Source organism: Carcharhinus amblyrhynchos, chromosome 6, assembly GCF_965287045.1.
Source record: "Carcharhinus amblyrhynchos chromosome 6, sCarAmb.v2.hapA, whole genome shotgun sequence".
Taxonomy (NCBI): Eukaryota; Metazoa; Chordata; class Chondrichthyes; order Carcharhiniformes; family Carcharhinidae; genus Carcharhinus; species Carcharhinus amblyrhynchos.
In genome coordinates this window covers 59,503,234-59,521,051 of record NC_137329.1, presented here as the reverse complement: position 1 = coordinate 59,521,051, position 17,818 = coordinate 59,503,234, and the positions used below count along the sequence as shown (strand labels likewise).

The 17,818-nt window shown below is 40.0% G+C and overlaps 1 protein-coding gene across 2 annotated transcripts in view; it reads left to right on the top strand.

The window, feature by feature from the left end:
• The window catches only part of pdhx (pyruvate dehydrogenase complex component X), a 234,416-nt gene that overhangs the window by 8,814 nt on the left and 207,784 nt on the right, over nucleotides 1-17,818 (top strand). For both annotated transcript variants that reach the window (XM_080190532.1, XM_080190534.1), the window contains exon 2: nucleotides 3,898-3,981. In XM_080190532.1, the coding sequence (XP_080046658.1) occupies nucleotides 3,898-3,981 (84 nt within the window). The remainder of the gene's footprint in view (nucleotides 1-3,897; nucleotides 3,982-17,818) is intronic.

Here is a 17,818-nt window from a genome sequence, read left to right as displayed (position 1 = left end):
GACGCCATCATCACCATGCCTAAGTATGATCTGTCCTGTCCCTGGTATGGCCTTCAGGACTCGATCAGCTCAGCCAGTTGTGGTGCTTTGAAGTCATATTTGATGGTGACCATTGAATTCCCTTATCCAGAGTTTAAAGTGCCACATGGAGTCCCATGTCATCATACCTGTGTGACACACTTTGGCAAACAGGCCACCGAGTCTGTAGTTGTCTATCCCAGTGTAAAGCAGATTGCACAATGAATGCATTGTAAGTTTGAGGAAGTACATGTGAACTGTTGTCTTGTGTGGTAGGAATGTTTAGAGACCCAGACTGTTATGGGTGAGAAAAAAATTGGTTAAATGTATTTGCCTGAGAAGGTGCCAGGGAAAGGACATGTGGCTTCCTGGACCATGTTTATTTGTGTTTCCTTCATCCACAACCTAGTAACTTTTTTAATTTTTTACCAAACTGGTAAAAGATATTATCCAGAAACTATGTTGGGTGTCTCTGAGACTTTTCCTGCCTAATCATCTTGCACATTGCTAAGGATTATTTAGAATATTTTATCTATTACTGATGTTGGGCTAATGGTCTTTGATTTATTGGTGAATAGTGCAAATTTAAGGGGAAGCTTGATAAATGAGAGAAAGAAGTAGAGGATTATGTTGAAATGACTTCATGAAGGTGAAAGGCTGCTGCAGAGCATACAGGCTAGGATGAATTGATAACCAAATGAGATGAGTGATCTGTTTCAGTGCTGTAAATTCTATTGCTTTTAATGGTGAGTTCCTTGTTTAAGTTGAGTTGGAGTATTTTTGTTTTTTTTTAAATTCATTTTATGGGACAATCACAGGTTCAGCCAGTATTTATTGCCCATCCCTCACTGCCCTCCAGTTTGGAGGGAATTTGAGAGTCTGGAGTCACGTGTAGGCCAGACTGGATAAGGATGGCAGATTTCCTTACCTAAAGTACATCTGTGAACTAGCTAAGGTTTTAGCAGGGGTGGAGAGGAGCTGAGAGGTAGGTTTGTGGATTGTCAGTATTTAAGTGGAAGTTCGTTCCAACTTCAAATCATAGGATCTCTACTGTGCAGAAGGAGGTCTGAATGAGGGATCTGTGTTCCATTTACATCCAAGCATGCAATGCTAAAATTTTATATCTCAATTGAAATTGTTTTCCACAAAGACCTGCTATATGAACTGTTAATGATGATTCACTGTAGCTAGTTATCACTAATGGTGAATTATCAGTTCACAGTAAATAGCGCAAACACCCACAGGCTGATGAAATTTAGACATTTCTTGGAATAATTCTACCTTACAATTAAAAAATCCTTTTTTTTTGTGAATTTTGTGCTCATTGAAGTTAAATTTTTGAATTGAAAAATGGAGTACTTTTGAAATATTATACTCTCAACTCAGCCATAGCAGCTAAAGTTCTGCTCACAGCAGCTTCTGCAGGACATCTTTTTTGTCCCCAGACTTTTCCTCTTGCCTCCTTGGGCCTCTTTGATAGGGGCTGCTAATCAGTGCTGGATTCGATGGTGTTTTGGGCTATAGACTTAGGTATCCTACTAAACAGGGATTGCGGGTGTTCAAAATTACTTTCACATCGATGCACCCTTACAACTAAAACAGAAAAGTTCTCTGTCCATCTGTCTACATTTGAATTCTGGTCTTGGATGTGAAAAGCCTTTATCTGAACTATTGCACCAAATGGTGCATCTTCCATGAGACTTTCAATGGGATGGTTATAAAGGTTGGGCTAGCAATCCTCCATATTAAGGTCTGTATCCGTGCTGCAGATTTATGATCAATCATTGACATAGTGGTAATGTCACTGGACTAGTATTCTAGAGGCCAGGCTAAAACTGGTTCAAATCCCATGCAGCTGGTGGAATTTAAATTTAATTAACAAATATGGATAATAGAGTTGTAAAACCCACCTGTTTCACTAATAACGTTTTAGGGAAGGAAATCTGCCATCCTTGCCTGGCCTGGCCTACAAGTGACTCCAGATCCACAGTAACGTGGTTGATAAGAATGTAAAAATTAGGAGCAGGAATAGGCCATCTGGCCCCTTGAGCTTGCTCCTCCATTCAATAAGATCATGGTTGATCTTTTCATGGACTGAGCTCCACTTATCCACCCCCTCGCCAAAACCCTTAATTCCTTTACTGTTCAAAAATCTACCTATCCTTGCCTTAAAAACATTCAATGAGGTAGCCTCAACTGCTTCACTGGGCAAGGAATTACACAGATTCACAATCCTTTGTGTGAAGAAGTTCCTCCACAACTCGGTCCTAAATCTGCTCCCTCAATGCCATTTGAAATGGCCTAGCAAGCTACACAGTTCAAGGGCAATTAGGGATGGGCAACAAATACTGTCCTTGCGATTGACGTCCATATCCCATGAAAAAGAAATGTTCTGTTTGTTCATCAGCCCCAATGATTTTACAGGTCTCTGCCAACTGATTAATGCATGTAGATGACTGTCAATATGCAACAACTGCTGTTGTCACTGTCAGAAACACTTATTTCTGAATGATCTGAATTTTGTTTCAGCAATGTTATCAATGACTGTCAAAGCAACATCCAAACAGCATTTTGAATTAAAAACCTGGGGGCAAACTAATCTGATGCTCAATTCTCTGGATTATTTTACTAGCATAGAGTATGGAGAGTCAATAATAAATGTTAGCTCTGCTTAGCCAACTGTAAGCAGAAGGAGAAATGATCAAGGGATATAGGGAAAGGGGGGATCAAGATATTGAATTTGATGATCAGCATGATCATAATGAATGGTAGAGCAGGCTAGAAGGGCAGAATGGCTATTTCTCCTTCTAGTTCTATGATTTTACCCACCTGACAAAAGTGGGGGTTGAAGGGCAGTCTGTTGGGAGAAGTCAGAATAGTTACTTCCCTCTGCAATTGGTTTATACCTGTTAGGAAATAAAACATAGATCTTGTTGTTCAGTCATTGCTTAACTAACAATTTGTGTGTACACAACAAATGATTTAATTCTATCCAGCCAGGAATTTCACTATATTTCGTTACTTATCTATCCTTTTAAGGCTTTTTAGTTAATGGATTAAACCATCATGAATAAACTCACATGCCCATGATCACAAGATCACGATCATATAAACACATTGTGTGTATATGTAACAATTACATTTACAATTGGTTGTATTAGTAGCTTTCTTACGATGCCTAATAAAAGTCTTAGTGCGCTTGACAGTAATCAGAAAAAGTACTCAAAGATGAAGAGGGAATAGTACAGATTTGAAACCAATCTACAAGATTAAGCTAAACATTTTCTGACTATAAAGGCAAGTTCTGAGGTAAGATGGTAAAAATGATGACATCCATTATCTAGCAAGTTGCCAAATGATCACTTTTGATGCAGTTGGCTAATTTTTGCAGGCACAGGAACTCAATGAATGGCAAAATAGAGTTGAGGGGCTAAACGACCTATGCCTGTTCCACTGCGGTGAACAGCAGATTTCCAAGCTCTCATAGCTTGAAGCGAGGATTTGCCCCTTTTCATATTCTCTGCCATACTTAAAAAAAAATTCCAGTCAACTTCATATGAAGGATTTAACGGATTGTGATCGTGGGCAAGTGAGAGAAATTTTGGGGCCAAAGACACAGCAGTATTTCACAGAAAAACAACTGAATTGTGAAATATGATCCTGAGATAAGAACTAAAATTCTCACAATAATAAAGAGGAATTCAACTTGTTCAATAGCTTTGGCCTTGACTCTGCAGTTAGGTCTGTTTTTCCGTTGGACTTTTGTCTATTTGTGTTGAAGCTTTTCATCAGCTTTCTTCAGTTTTGTAAGCAGGTAGACGTGAGCTTTTTGCAAGAAAGAAAACAAGTGGTTGATGAATGTTTTTCTATCTCCTGTAGGTGTTCCCCCAATCAAAGTCTTGATGCCTGCACTATCACCAACAATGGAGAAAGGAAATATTGTAAAATGGCTGAAAAAAGAAGGTAAGTCACAATATTAGCAACACAATCTCTTAGAAATGTAAATCATTAAAACAGAAATGAGCTGTTTTTGAAGGTTGACGTAGTGTTTCTGGCCAGTGGTCACCACCTCCTCCCCAACCTGCTTGACCATCATTCAAGTTTAAAGGATTATTCAGAAGTGTTGAGTTTTAAACGAAGATGGTGCAGAATCCATTTTTTTAGAACTATATATTCTGAAACTGGAGTGTGTAACCCTGTATGCATATATATAACATATGCACATATAAAATGTGTGCCTAAATTTGGGATCATATGTTTTACGTATTATTTATAACAGAGAAACAAACCATTCAGACCAACAGCTCTATAACAGTATTAAAGTTCCACACGAGCCTCTTCCCATTCTGCTTCACTTATCCTTTTATTTCTTTTTCTATCATTTGCTTATTTAGCTTCTCTTTAAATGCACCAGTGATGTTTACTTATATCCCACATGGTAATACTTTCCACATTTCTAATGGTTTTCTGGGTTAAGAAGCTTCTTTTGCATCTCATATTGAATATTTTAGTGGCCATCTTATATTTATGGCCCCTAGTTATGGTCTACCTCCCTCACCTCAATGGAAACATCTCCCCAAAGGCAACCCTATCAAATCCTTTCACAATTATAAAAGCATCTATCTAGTTGCCTCTCAGTTTTTGTTTCTAGAAATAAGAGGTCCAATTTGTTCAATTGTTTTTGAAAGGCATAACCTCTCATTTCTGGTATCACTCAGTAAATCTTTTTGCACTCTTCAGTGCCTCTGTATCCTTTATAATATGGTGAATCAACTTTTCACAGAACTCAATTAGTCTAACCAATATTCTATACAGGTTTAACATAGCTTCTCTGCTTTACAGTTCTATTCTTCCAGCAAAAAACCCTGTGCATTTATAGCTTGATTAATCTGCTTGCTGCTCTGTAGCCCCAGATCTCTCTGCTCCTTTTCCAAATGTGTAAACTTATTTTCCAAAGAATATGTAGCTTGCTTAATCCAACCAAAATTTGCCACCTTACATTTGCCTCTATTGAAGTTAATTTGCCAGTTCCAGTACGTATCCATTCTGCAAGTTAACTAATGCCCTACTGTAATTTGTCACAGTCCCCTTGTATCAACTACATGCTCCAATTTAGTATTGTCCATAAATTTTGAAATTATTCTTTCAATTCCTGTCTTTAAACATGTATATATGGCGAACAACAATAGCACCAGCCAGGGTAATACACCACTTCCCAATTGTTTGTCAGTCCGAGTAACCAACTTTTAACTCCTTAATTCTCTCCTCTGTTTTGAACCAGTCCTATCCATTCAGCTGTTTCTCCCCTACCTCCACACGTTCTGCCGTTAGTCTACAATATGGCACCTTTGCAAAGGCCTTTTAGAAATCTATTATGTCTGCTGTGTTACCCGCACATATTTTATTAACCATGACTTTTGCTCCAGTTAATTGATAGACACAAAAACTTTATTTTTAATCAAATCATGTCTTTATTGGGAAGATGTAAAAAAAAAACTTATGACTGCTGCAAGACTGATTCTGTTACATTGCATCACAAGTCAATGCTTCTATTCACCTACAAATCTGCTATAATAAGTTCATAGAGAGATATTAACAACTTTTATAGTTATCTAATGGACCTGTAGGGATGTCTCTACTCACTCGTGCTGGACAGGCACGGAGAGGAATCACATTTCATCAAGCTTATAGTTTGAGGTTCCTTTCTTCTTGCTTCTCTTTTAATTCTGTTCTTCAACATTTAAATAGTTATCCTTTTGAGTCTGGCTGAAACAGATGCATTTCTAATTGTAAGCACTAACAATAGGCATATCATTTAGATTAGTTTATTGCTATTGCCTGACCTCAGGGCAGTGCCCTCAGTCTTTTTGACTCCATTCATATCTGATTCCTGTCCGTTTGATGAATTAGAATAAACATTTTATTTATCAGGGATATGTTGCTTCTGTCCTGTTGATTTTTTTAATTGTTAAACTTTCCATTGAAAACAACCATTATCCAGTACCATGCTGACTTTATTATCCATCATAAAACCAAAGATATTTGTTGCAATTAAACAAAGATCATTTCTTGCAGCCATATGCTCTCAGCATAAACTTAAAACCTCTTGTCCTGAAGTTAACCATATTTCCCATCAGGCCATAGTAGTATCCTTTCTTTTCTTGGCCATTTTGTATTAGATGACAACTTACCAGCTACAATCCTTTTCTGATAGTTTTTCAATAGTTCATATTTGTTGAGCATGACCTTCCTCTTCGAAATCTACATTTTTAAAATTATATTTTCAGCATCTAGAAGTTTTTCTATCACCTTTTGAGTAAAGATTCCATTACCTTTCTTATCAGTTACATTGGGCCTATTGATCTATAACTTGGATTTGCTCTTGTTCTCTTTTTAAATATTGGAACATGTTAGCAGTTCTCTAGCAGTATTCTATTTTTGAATGGATAATATATATGTGTAGTGGTACCTATGCTATCACTTTAATTAATGTACAGCTATGTCTTCCAAAGGACCAGGAGTTATATTTTTTATTTAGTTTGCCGATTTCTATTTTCCTAATTTCTTTGAATTCTTTGCAAATGTTTTTGTATTTTCTTTGTTGTCTACGCACTTTGTTTACACTTTATTAATTTATTCCAATTTTGTCATTTTTTAATAATTTATAGTAAGTCACAACTGGATAGATTATTTCTGCTTTTTATTGGGAAATTACTCTCCCAGGCTCAATCATTGTTATAAATGATACCTCCTGCTATTCCATTTATTTGTCTGTCAATACATTTTCTTCTTTATTTTCCCTAGCTCTTTTCTCATCTTTCCTTAGTTTTTTTTTCTCATCTTTTTCAAATCATTATTCCCAATTAATTACGTGGGACTTTGTCTTACTTCTGTCCTTCCCAAGCTGTATCTTAAACTTTATTATGATATATTTACTATTGCCTCAATGCTCCCCCACACTTTCTTCTTTAATCTTTTCCTTGCACATCATGCTTTAAAACATGTATCACTCATCCTATTTGTTTTTAAATAATACAGAATTTTTTTTGAATAAGTGGAATTATCATAGTAAAATTCATGAGTGATTCTATGAAAAACTTTAGTCATAGTGACTGCTGTAGCCTCTCGGTCCCGTTAAAGAAGTAGGCTAGCCGGTCAATTTGTCACTAGTGTACTGCGATTCTGACTGGCTTCGTTATCGCAACAAATAATTTTTCACTGCATAACTGGCTTACTGGACCAATTGTATAGATATTGATTGATTTTGTATTGATAATTTTACTTGGATCCACAGGCAGAGAAAGTCACTGAGTTGTGAAACAGCCCTAACCAGAGTCACAAAACATATCCTGTCTGACCTGGTAAATTATCCCTCCTCAAACTGATGGTTTGGCCACTATTTCTGAGGTGAAAGGAGGTAGTGATGCACAAGGCTATCTACATCTTTGTCTATTTTCTTTCCATTCTGTCCTCTTTAAGTTTTACGTGAAGGGCATTGCTGGACAAGATCTAATCTCTGTCCTACCCTGATGGGTTAAAAGCGAATTCTAACATCAGCTGTTTTGTTGCCTCAGATGATTTGCTGAGATCTCTCTTCAAACGTGAAGCGTAGGAGGCTTAGGGGTGATCTTATGGAGATCTATAAAGTAATGAGGGGCAAAGATAAGATAGCCAATATCTTTTCCCAAAGGTAGGGGAGCCTAAGATTATAGGGCATAGCTTTGAAGTGAGAGGTACAAAAGGGCCCAGGGGGCAATTTTTTCACACAGAGGGTAGTGAATGTCTGGAATGAGCTGCCAGAGCTAGTAGTAGAGGCAGGTATAATATTGTCTTTTAAAAAGCATTTAGACAGTTACATGGGTAAGATGGGTGTGTAGGGATATGGGCCAAACATGGGCAATTGGGGCTAGCTTAGTGGTAAACACTGGGCAGCTTGGACAAGTTGGGCTGAAGGGCCTGTTTCTATGTTGTAAACATCAGAGAAATTAAACATTGAGGTTACAGATATGGAATAGGTCAATTTTAAATGGAAAGCACTTATGGAATCAGGACTCAATGTAAGACAGAGTGGATATGGGAGCATTGAGACAGAAAGCAATGCTTTAAATGAGCTGGAAGCTTGTGGAGGATGAGTCAGTGAGCTTTGGGATAATCTATTGTGAAGGTGATAAAGGTCTGGATAAGAGTTTCAGCAGCAAGTAATGGTCTCAGAGGCAGGAGTGGATCATGCAAGTGTGGGAGCAGCTGCATTTTCACAAGCTATGGCACTACTCATTTTTAATCCTTTAATGTACTGTAATCCTTACATTTACTGGCGGAGTACAATGCCCCCTCACTTTAATTTTTTTTAAGAAAAAGTGAGTGGTCCAACAGCAGGGTGGTATGTGGCTTGGTGAAGAGATGATGGAGAAAGCCTCATGAGTCCTCCTTGTGGGTGAGGATAGTCTCCCATTAGAACTCTTGGGATCCTGTTTTTCTTTTGGAGTTTTGATTATTATGGGATTAAGGAATCCTTGATTCCTATGAAAGTACAGATCATCTATCCTGGAAAAGACTGGGTCCCTTTTTTTCTGTCGTTAGTGTCTCCAGTAATGTTAGAATTGGGGAATTGTGTTCTGGTGCATGCCCAGGCATAGATGATGAATCCTAGAATATCTAGCCTTATTAGGTTGCTCTTCTATTTTGGTTTAGCTGCGCAGTTAGTGGCTGTTTGTTCATTTGGCTCATGGAATGTATGGTGGGTATTTTCAGTTTTTCTGATAAGGGGTAACGGGTTGAATCCCATTGATTCTGGGATCTAGGTGGCACTTTTGAGGTATCTAGAGGGAGGAATAGTTGGTGGTTAAGTGTGCTGTGAATATTCTACTGTAGGGTGACGTAGGGCAGGTCAGTGCAGTGGTGGCTGGATTGGTTGGACGTGGGAGTTGTTGTCCTCCCCAAAGAGTCCCCTTCTGGGGCTCCTGGACCACTTTTCTTCCTGGGGCTGAGTGTGCAGAATGGTTGTATCTTTTGTGGATGCAGGGTGGTCTGCCACTCCCTGATTATTCACAAGTCTTGGATAAAATTCATGAGGCTCTCCTGGGTGTCCCCCAAATGAAAAGTTTAGCTGGGTCATATGTTTGGTAGCCTAATATGGATCAGGACTTGAAGAACAAAGTGAAACCCTGCCCTGTGTGTCAGATCAACCAGGCAGTGGCTTCACCATCACCACTATCCAGTGGCCTGATTGTCTATGGTCTAAAATTTATGTGGACTTCGCAGGGCTTTCTTGGGTCATATGTTTCTAGTTATCATGGATGCGCATTCTAAATGGTTGGAAGTACACATCTTGAGCAACGTTACAGCTTCCATTATGATATAGAAGCTACACCCAAGTTTTTGTAGCTCATGTTTTACCCAATTCTCTTATTTCTAATAACAGAATAATGTTTATGAGTGATTTGTTCCAAGAGTTAATGCAAAGAATGGATTATGCCATGTGTGTACTGTGCCTTCTCATAAATTTCAAATGGTTTAGTAGAGTGAGCTGTTTAGGTACTGAAAGGATTGAGGAGAATGGCAGATGATACTTTGTGAACCAAGCTTTCACAATTCTTGTTCCAGTATTGTACCACACCTATAGCAATAACAGCTAAATTACTGATGAGTAGGAAGCCAAACTCTCACCTGGATCTGCTGCATCCAGATGTCAATGTGAGAGTGGGAAAGAGATAAGAAATGGTTCTTGTTGTACAAAGATTTCCAGCCTGGAAGATGACTTAAGGACATTCATGCACAGATGCTCAACCTACTCCTGCAACCACAAGTCAGCTCCACTGAAACAAATCTCTCACCAGTGTCTATAAGTTACCAGTGGTACTGCACAGGTCGCAGTGCATTTGCAAAGCTCCTGAAAGACTGATATATAATTGAGACATGAGTTTCATTGTTTCTTTTCTAAAGGGGAATTGAAATTAAGGGGTGGGGGGAGAAATGTTATAGAATGTTATAGTTAAGCATCTTCCTGTTTGAATGGATACACTGATGTATTTAATGATATTAGCGTGTGTGAGAGATGCCATGGGTAGCATGGGTTTTTGTGTGTCTTACCATGAGGGAGCTGTGTAACTGGCTGCTTCCAGCTCTGAGTCCATGCTGCACTGTATTTCAATCTTTTTATAAGTAAAGAGTGACTATCACATGTTCGACCAGCTTTTTGTGGTCAAGTTACCTGAAAAATCTCTAATAAAGAGATCCTTTTAGAAAAAGAATAGTCACAGCACAGAAATAGGTCATTGAGCTCTTTCTGTCAGTGCCTGATCTTTGTAAGAGAATCTGTCCCTCACCCTCCCCCTCTCCCTGGAAGCCACCGCTGCTTCTTCTCCTCTCTGTCTCTCTCTTCCTCCTTCTTCTTCTTCTTCTTCTCTCCCGCCTCCCCCCCGTCCCCCCAATGATGACAAGGATTTGGGGCTGGAGATTCAGCTGGGAGTCAATTAGGGCAATGAGAATGTAAATTCAGTGGTTCGAAAGGGAATAAAGTTGGTTGTGAATGAACAGACTTTGTGGGGGATGTTGAAGACACTGACTTTAGCCTTGCTAATGCTACACTGAATTGGGAACTTCGCTGCAAAATGCTTGTGCTGAAAGCTTCTAAAGGAGTGTGAACCTGAGCTTTCGAGGAGGAGAATAAATGGTGTATCTTTGGTCTCTTTAAATGCTCTTATGCATGTTTGATTACAGCTGGATAGATCAAATCCCAGCAGTATGACAGGATAAGTGAATCACACAGCTGGCCAGCGGTGTGATTCATTTATCCTGTTGCACTGCTGGGCAGCATTATTTATGGGACTTTCTCTAGAAAGTAATGAATTCTAATAGGTATTTTGGTGTCATTGTGAATGGCCCTGTGGATGTGAGTCATGTGTGAAATTTCTTCTCCTCACTGGAACTGTTATCCTGCTAGCAGGTGTTAGGAAACAGGAATGATGAGTGTACAATAACTGAGCTACATACTTGTGAATGAGGTGTGGTGTTTCACATTCATGGTGTTATTTTATCTGTCTGCTGGTGGGCCTACATGCCAAATGACGAATGTTGCATGTCATTAAAATGTATTCTTCATTTCCAGTGTTCATGAATTAAGTCATTCTTATTAAATATCAATTTAAAGCAATTTATAAAAATCAGGTAATTATTTTCAAAAGAGAGGCATGGCGTTATATGGCCTTGTTCAAGCACTGTTTTCATCTATTCTGCACTTTGATTTTTAATCCTTCATACTTAGCAACACTTGCATGGTAACAAATTTGATGCAAACTGTCATGTGCAATGATAGGCTGCCTCTGTGATCTAATATGAACAGGAACATTAATCTGAATGGTATACGTAGTCTCTTTCAAGATGTCCTTCCCTTTCTAGCCTTCCAAATTTAAAAAAAAATTTCCATCCTTAAAGTTGCAAAGCCAGTGCTCAGAATGGACCAGGCAATGCGAAATCCTTTTCTTGCTTGCTCCAAAAACCACATTCAAAATCCAATTAAGTCCAGTTCATTGTCTCCACAAGAGATGATGTGGAGATGCCAGCATTGACTGGGGTACACACAGGCTGAAGTCCAACAGGTTTATTTGGTAACACAAGCCACTTGCTTTCGGAATGCTGCCCCTTCGTCCGGTGAGTGGGAATTCAGTAACAGAACTGCCCTCAAGAGAGACAAACAAGATCCAAGCTGACGTGGCATTACACCCCACCTCGGGTTTGATCCGAATGACACTTGATTTTAATCAAAAGACCAAGAAGCAATACCATCACAACATTCCATACTGCCATTAGTAGGTAATGAAAAGTCTGGAGGGAATCTAGATTTAAGTGGACCATTTGTGCAAGGAAACTGTCTGTAAGGTTTACTGAAAGTGGAATATCTCTGATCCAGTAAGTGGAAAATGGAGCCCCCTTGAAGGATTTGTTATCCTGCACCCACACAACTGGCACATCATTGGTTGGTCTGAGTTTAGTCTATTTGTGAATGCTGTTCTGTGTGTATTATTGTTATTGACTGAGAGGTGATGGCTAGCATTTCTTACAATACTTCATTTAATAGCAGCAGCTCAAATAGACTTTATACGGCATGGAGAAAAGAATTCATTATAAACATCTGATCCTACACAAATCACGACACTTCAAAGTATTGTGAGTGGAGCACTCCAGACATTTCAACATAATAACAGTATAAATGTACACATTATAGATTCACTGACTGCAATATTTAAATTCTATTAAAACGGTTCAGAGTTTAATTGTTTCCTTTATTCTTTTCCTTCAGTCTGATTGTTGCTTCAGAAAATGTTTAATATTCGACTGGAATTATTATCAAATACAGCAATGGGGTATTTACCCCAGTTTTGCTGTATTTCATACCCTAACAATTAGCAGTGTAACTCTCGCCATCTGTATATTTTAATACTGCCAAGCCCTCCTGTAATAACTATTGTGTTTGCATGGTGAGATCATCCTGTTGGTCACAATTTCATTGAATAATATCCTCCTGTAATAGGCTTTGCTAAAGAGATGATGTAGCTGAGATGGGTTTTGCAGACAGTTAGACCATTGGAACAAAGGTCACTGACTTACACACACTAAGGCCACACTGCATCTTCTAATGTTACAAATGTGGTCTAACAGTGGGTTACAAAGCACTCCAGCACAGCATTTTGTTTTACCATTTTTAATGTTTGGCGCTTGCAATGAGAATATTGCAATTCATTCATACTTTGGTTACAGCCAGTAACTTGAACAAATAAATCAAGGTACTGTACTGCAGTGTCAACTTGAGGGGATCTTGCACTGTTCCAGGTTTAGTCTTCTGTAAGGACATTAAACCAAAGCTCCAACTGCTCTCCTGAATGAGCATTAAAGATCCAATTGCACTATTTTGGAGAAGAGCAGGGGAGATGCCCCCATTTTCCTGGCCATTTGGCACCAGAGAATCACAGAGCATCATGTTTGTGGCATTTTGTCATGATTACATTCCAACAGTGATAACACTTCCAAAGCACTTTGTTATCTTTGCTGTGTTTTGGGACATCCTGAGGCTCTGAATGGCATTATGTAAGTGTGTGTTACTTTCTTTAATGTATTAGTAACAACCTTGAAGCTTTATTACCTGAAACCTGAAGTTGTTAGTGGTACAAAATCCCTCAAAAGAAAACAGCACGTTCTTTGTTCATGCAAGTCTGGAGCAGAAGTAGGTCACCTGGCTCCTTGAGCCTGCTCTGGCATCCAATAAGATCATGGCTGATCTGATTATAACCTCCACTTCACATTCCTGCCTACCCAATAACCTTTTACCATCAGAATCTATCTAGCTCTGCCTTAAAAATAGCCAAAGACTTTGTTCCACTGCCTGTTGAGGGAGAGTGTTCAGGAGACTCTCCACCCTCTGAGAGAAAAAAATTATCCTAATCTCTATCTTGTGTGACCTCCTGATTTTTAAAATGACCCTTAGCATTAGACTCTCCCTCGAGGAAACAATGTCCCCATATTCACTCATGATCCCTCGGGATCTTAAAGTCACCACTTACTGTTCTAAACTCCAGCAGATACAAGCCTAACCTGTCCAACCTTTCCATTCCTGGTATTAGTCTAGTAAATCTTCACTGAACTGCTTATAACATGTTTACATCTTTGCTGCCCTTGTGCATGAGTCGCAAAAACCCAGCTTGCAGGTGCAGCAGGTGGTCAGGAAGGCAAGTGGGATGCTGGCCTTCATAGCGAGGGGGATTGAATATAAAAGTAGGGAGGTCTTGCTGCGGCTGTATAGGGCATTGATGAGGCCACAGCTGGAGTACTGTGTGCAGTTTTGGGCGCCGTACTTACGCAAGGATATTTTGGCCTTGGAGGGAGTGCAGAGGAGGTTTACTAGGCTGATGCCGGGGTTGAGCTATGAGGAGAGGCTGAATAAACTAGGCTTGTACTCGTTAGAGTTTAGAAGAATGAGGGGAGATCTCATTGAGACGTATAAGATGATGAATGGGATGGATAGGATAGAGGTGGAGAGACTCTTTCCGCTCAGAAAGGACAGTAGGACAAGGGGGCACAGCCTCAAGATAAAGGGGGGGCGGTTTAGAACGGAGTTGAGGAGGAACTTCTTCACTCAAAGGGTGGTGAATCTCTGGAATTCTCTGCCCGTTGAAGTGGTGGAGGCTACCTCGCTAAATATTTTTAAGACGTGGGTTGATGGGTTTTTGATAAGAGAGGGGATTAAAGGTTATGGGGAGAGAGCGGGAATGTGGAACTGAGCCACGACAGATCAGCCATGATCTTATTGAATGGCGGGGCAGGCTCGAAGGGCTAGATGGTCTACTCCTGCTCCTATTTCTTATGTTCTTATGTTTTACCGGTCAGCAGAGGGCAGTACAAGCTCATTTTAAAACCACTAGTCAGTAGTGTGCGTTTTAATTTTCCTATTTAACACTTACAGTGACCTAAAAGAGGGTTTAACAGTGCCATAACATTACATCACAGACTAACGATGAAGCTTGCTAAGATCATGTGATGCTAACTGAGCACTGAATTTGCCCTGACCAGTGGTACCAAACATTGGTCTTTCCAAAATCCATGTTTTTCTGTTAATTGCTGCGATTTATCAGCACTTCAAAATGCGAGACCGTAGCAATATGATACAACTCATGATCCTGAGTGGATCTAGGAACCTTGTTGCAGTATTTTATAATCGTTGGGACCTGCAGGCCAGATCCAAGGTCGTTTCATCCTCTGTCAGTATGCAGACATTGTTTGCACACACTGAGGTTGAGCTCCAAACCATTGTCAACATTTTTACTGGGCAGTACGAAAGGATGGGCTGCACAGGCAAAGATCTTGTATCCACTTGCTCCTGCCACACAGCACTGCCCCACATTCTCAAAATCCATAGTGGGGCCTTGGACAATGTGGGAGTTTCCTATTAACAAGGGTGGACATTGATGATGTAGTCCTACATTGTTACAGTATGCCTGTGCAGACATCCCACCCATCTATGTGGCTCAGAGATACAGCCTATGTACAGCAGGCACTTCAAAATCCTGGAGAAGTACCACTACCACTATCTCCAAGATCCCACCAATAGGCGCATCAGAGGCGGTGGTCTCGCTCAGGGCAGCATCCCCAGCATCAAAACATTGACCATGGTCGATCAGTTCCGCTGGGTGGGCCATGTGCCTGACACGAGACTGCCAAAATAAGCACTATTACTCAGCTTCGACACAGCAAGCAAGCCTCAGGAGGGCAGAGGAAATGCTTCAAGGACATCTTCAAAACCTACTTTAAAAAGTGCAGCATCTCCATGATGCCTGGGAATTGTTGGTCCAAGCTTGCCCAAAGTGGAGGAAAAGCTTCGGGAAGGAGCTGAACGCCTCGAGTTTCATCATCAAGAGCAAGCTCAAGCCAAGTATGATAGAGAAAGGACAACATGGCAACCTGGGCACTCTTTCCAACCATTCCTCCAACCACCATCTGCCCCACCTGAGACAGAGACACACTGATCTATTCATATAAATGGAATGCCCCACAGAGAGAAATATAATATCTGCTGATAGAGCTTTTGATTTTCCAAGTCAGCTTCCATAGACGCTGTAATACATACTCCAATACCAGCTAAAAGGACAATTTTTTTCTATAAATGTCACTGAAATATGAATCCATATTGCTGCAGCATAAATTATGCAGTGTATTCGCACTCCTGTAGAGCTATGTAGTGCAATTGCACTGCAGCATGAGTCACTTGGGGAAATCACACTCTAGCATCAGTTATGCAGTGTAATAACACTACAGTTGGAGTTTCATGACAGGTGCATCTTGTCCAGAAACTTGACAAATTTTCATAAAATGATGAGAGCTGTATGTGCTATCTGGAATAATGCGTATTATCTGAATGGCCTCTTGTTTCTCTACATTCAAAGCTGCATGTTTCCCTCCCTGCGTGGTGTTCCCAAACTGCCAGCATAAGCAACATCCTGCTGACTTGCTTTGCACTCCACAGCTGCACTCTTCCTTGTTAGAGCTGTGGAATGCTGTTCAAGCTGTACCTTTTGAAGTGCTTAAATTTTTCAAACCTCTTGTTTAATGGGTATGTAAGTATGGATGGGGGTGGGTGAGGAGGAGGAGTGGGCTTGGTGACAGTAACTCAATCTCCCTGAATGGAAAAAGGCTGTGTGTATTGAATTCTACTGCAATTAATGACCTCGTGGTAGGAATGATGCCATATAGGATTGTCAACTCTGGAAAACATATTCCTGGTGGTTTCATCATGTGGCCTCCTAGCTCCAACTCACGCACAGCCATAGAACTTTTTCCTCACTTTTTAATGCTGCAGTGATTTTTTTTTTCCAGGGTTGTTTGTGAGAAATAAATGTTTAATTCTTAGACGATTGACAGCTCTTATGGAAATCAGACTCACTATTTGCTCTAACTGCTATCTATGTTTCATTTTTCTAGCTGTCAACAGGGAAAATTTACCAATGGAATATAGCAGCTTAAAACTAAAATGTTAGCCTTCTGAGAAAAGCATGCATTTTGACATTAGTGATGTTAAAACTTGTGAAAGTAGCAGCATTGAGGGTTCATTATGTATATTATGTTTTGGGAGATAGAAGTGTTTACAGTAGCTGAACATTCAGGCTTGATTCAAAAACGCGCAGTGCTGGTGATCATACATTTCGGGGAATTTGAAAGAATGTACAGTGCTGATGGTAATACTGATGTTTCTGATACGAGTTCGTGAAAAAGGATTGATACTTTATTTTGTTGTGGGAGGTATGAAAGGCATTTATTTAACTCCTAGCTAGAATGGTGCTCCTTTTATAAATTGAAAAACTGCATTCAAATGAGCTAGTTAGTAATGAGGAACAAATCTCCAATACAATCTTGTGTTGCCTAGCACTGCAGAAAAATAAAGAGCTCCCCAGCAGGGTCAGTGTTTTTAGTGTCAGTGCAGGGTGAGAAATGGGAAGCTTTCCATGATATTATGCTTGCTATTCATTAAGAATTGTGTTTCTGTTTCCCTGTTATCTCTGGCCAAGTACATTTGAAGAACTAGAGACTATGTTGGTTGAACAGGCCAATTGTGACTGTGACAATGCAAGAGGCATGAGTTGTTCTTAATGTGGCATGCTGTAGGCATTTAGCCATGAGAGCAAAATTATTGTTTTGACGTCAAATGTGGATAAAGCAAACTAATTGGTGCTTCTTGAAGGGCCTTAGATCCAGTTTGACCCCATACAACCAACAATAATCGTTATTGTGAAACATACTATATCATGTCACTGAATTTGATAATTTATCACGTTGCATTCAAGTTTATATTTGGATGCTGTGGCGGCAAAGTATGTATTGATTATCATTATTTATTAATTCATTTATTTTTATCTTGGATTTTGGGGGTGTCCCAAAATTCCATACACTCTCTGACCTTCTCTAACTCTTTCTCCCCCACATACTCACTCTCCTGTCTCTCACACTCGCTCTCTTGCTCACTCGCTTGTGCCCTCTTGCATGCACCCTCACCCTCTTGCACCCCCCCCCCAAACACCGGTACGTGCCAGCCTGCCACCTGCCTTCCTCTGGCCCACTAACCTGCCTGTCACCCGCCCTCCTCTGGCCCACCCGCGCTCGCACAGAGATATAAAATGAGCCATAGCGAAACTGGAATCAATAGGTATCCAGTGGAGCATTCTCCAGTGGTTGGAGTTCTACGTAGCACAAAGGGGGATGGTTGTGGTTGTTGGAGGTCAGCCAGCTTAGTTACAGATCATTACTGCAGGAGATCCTC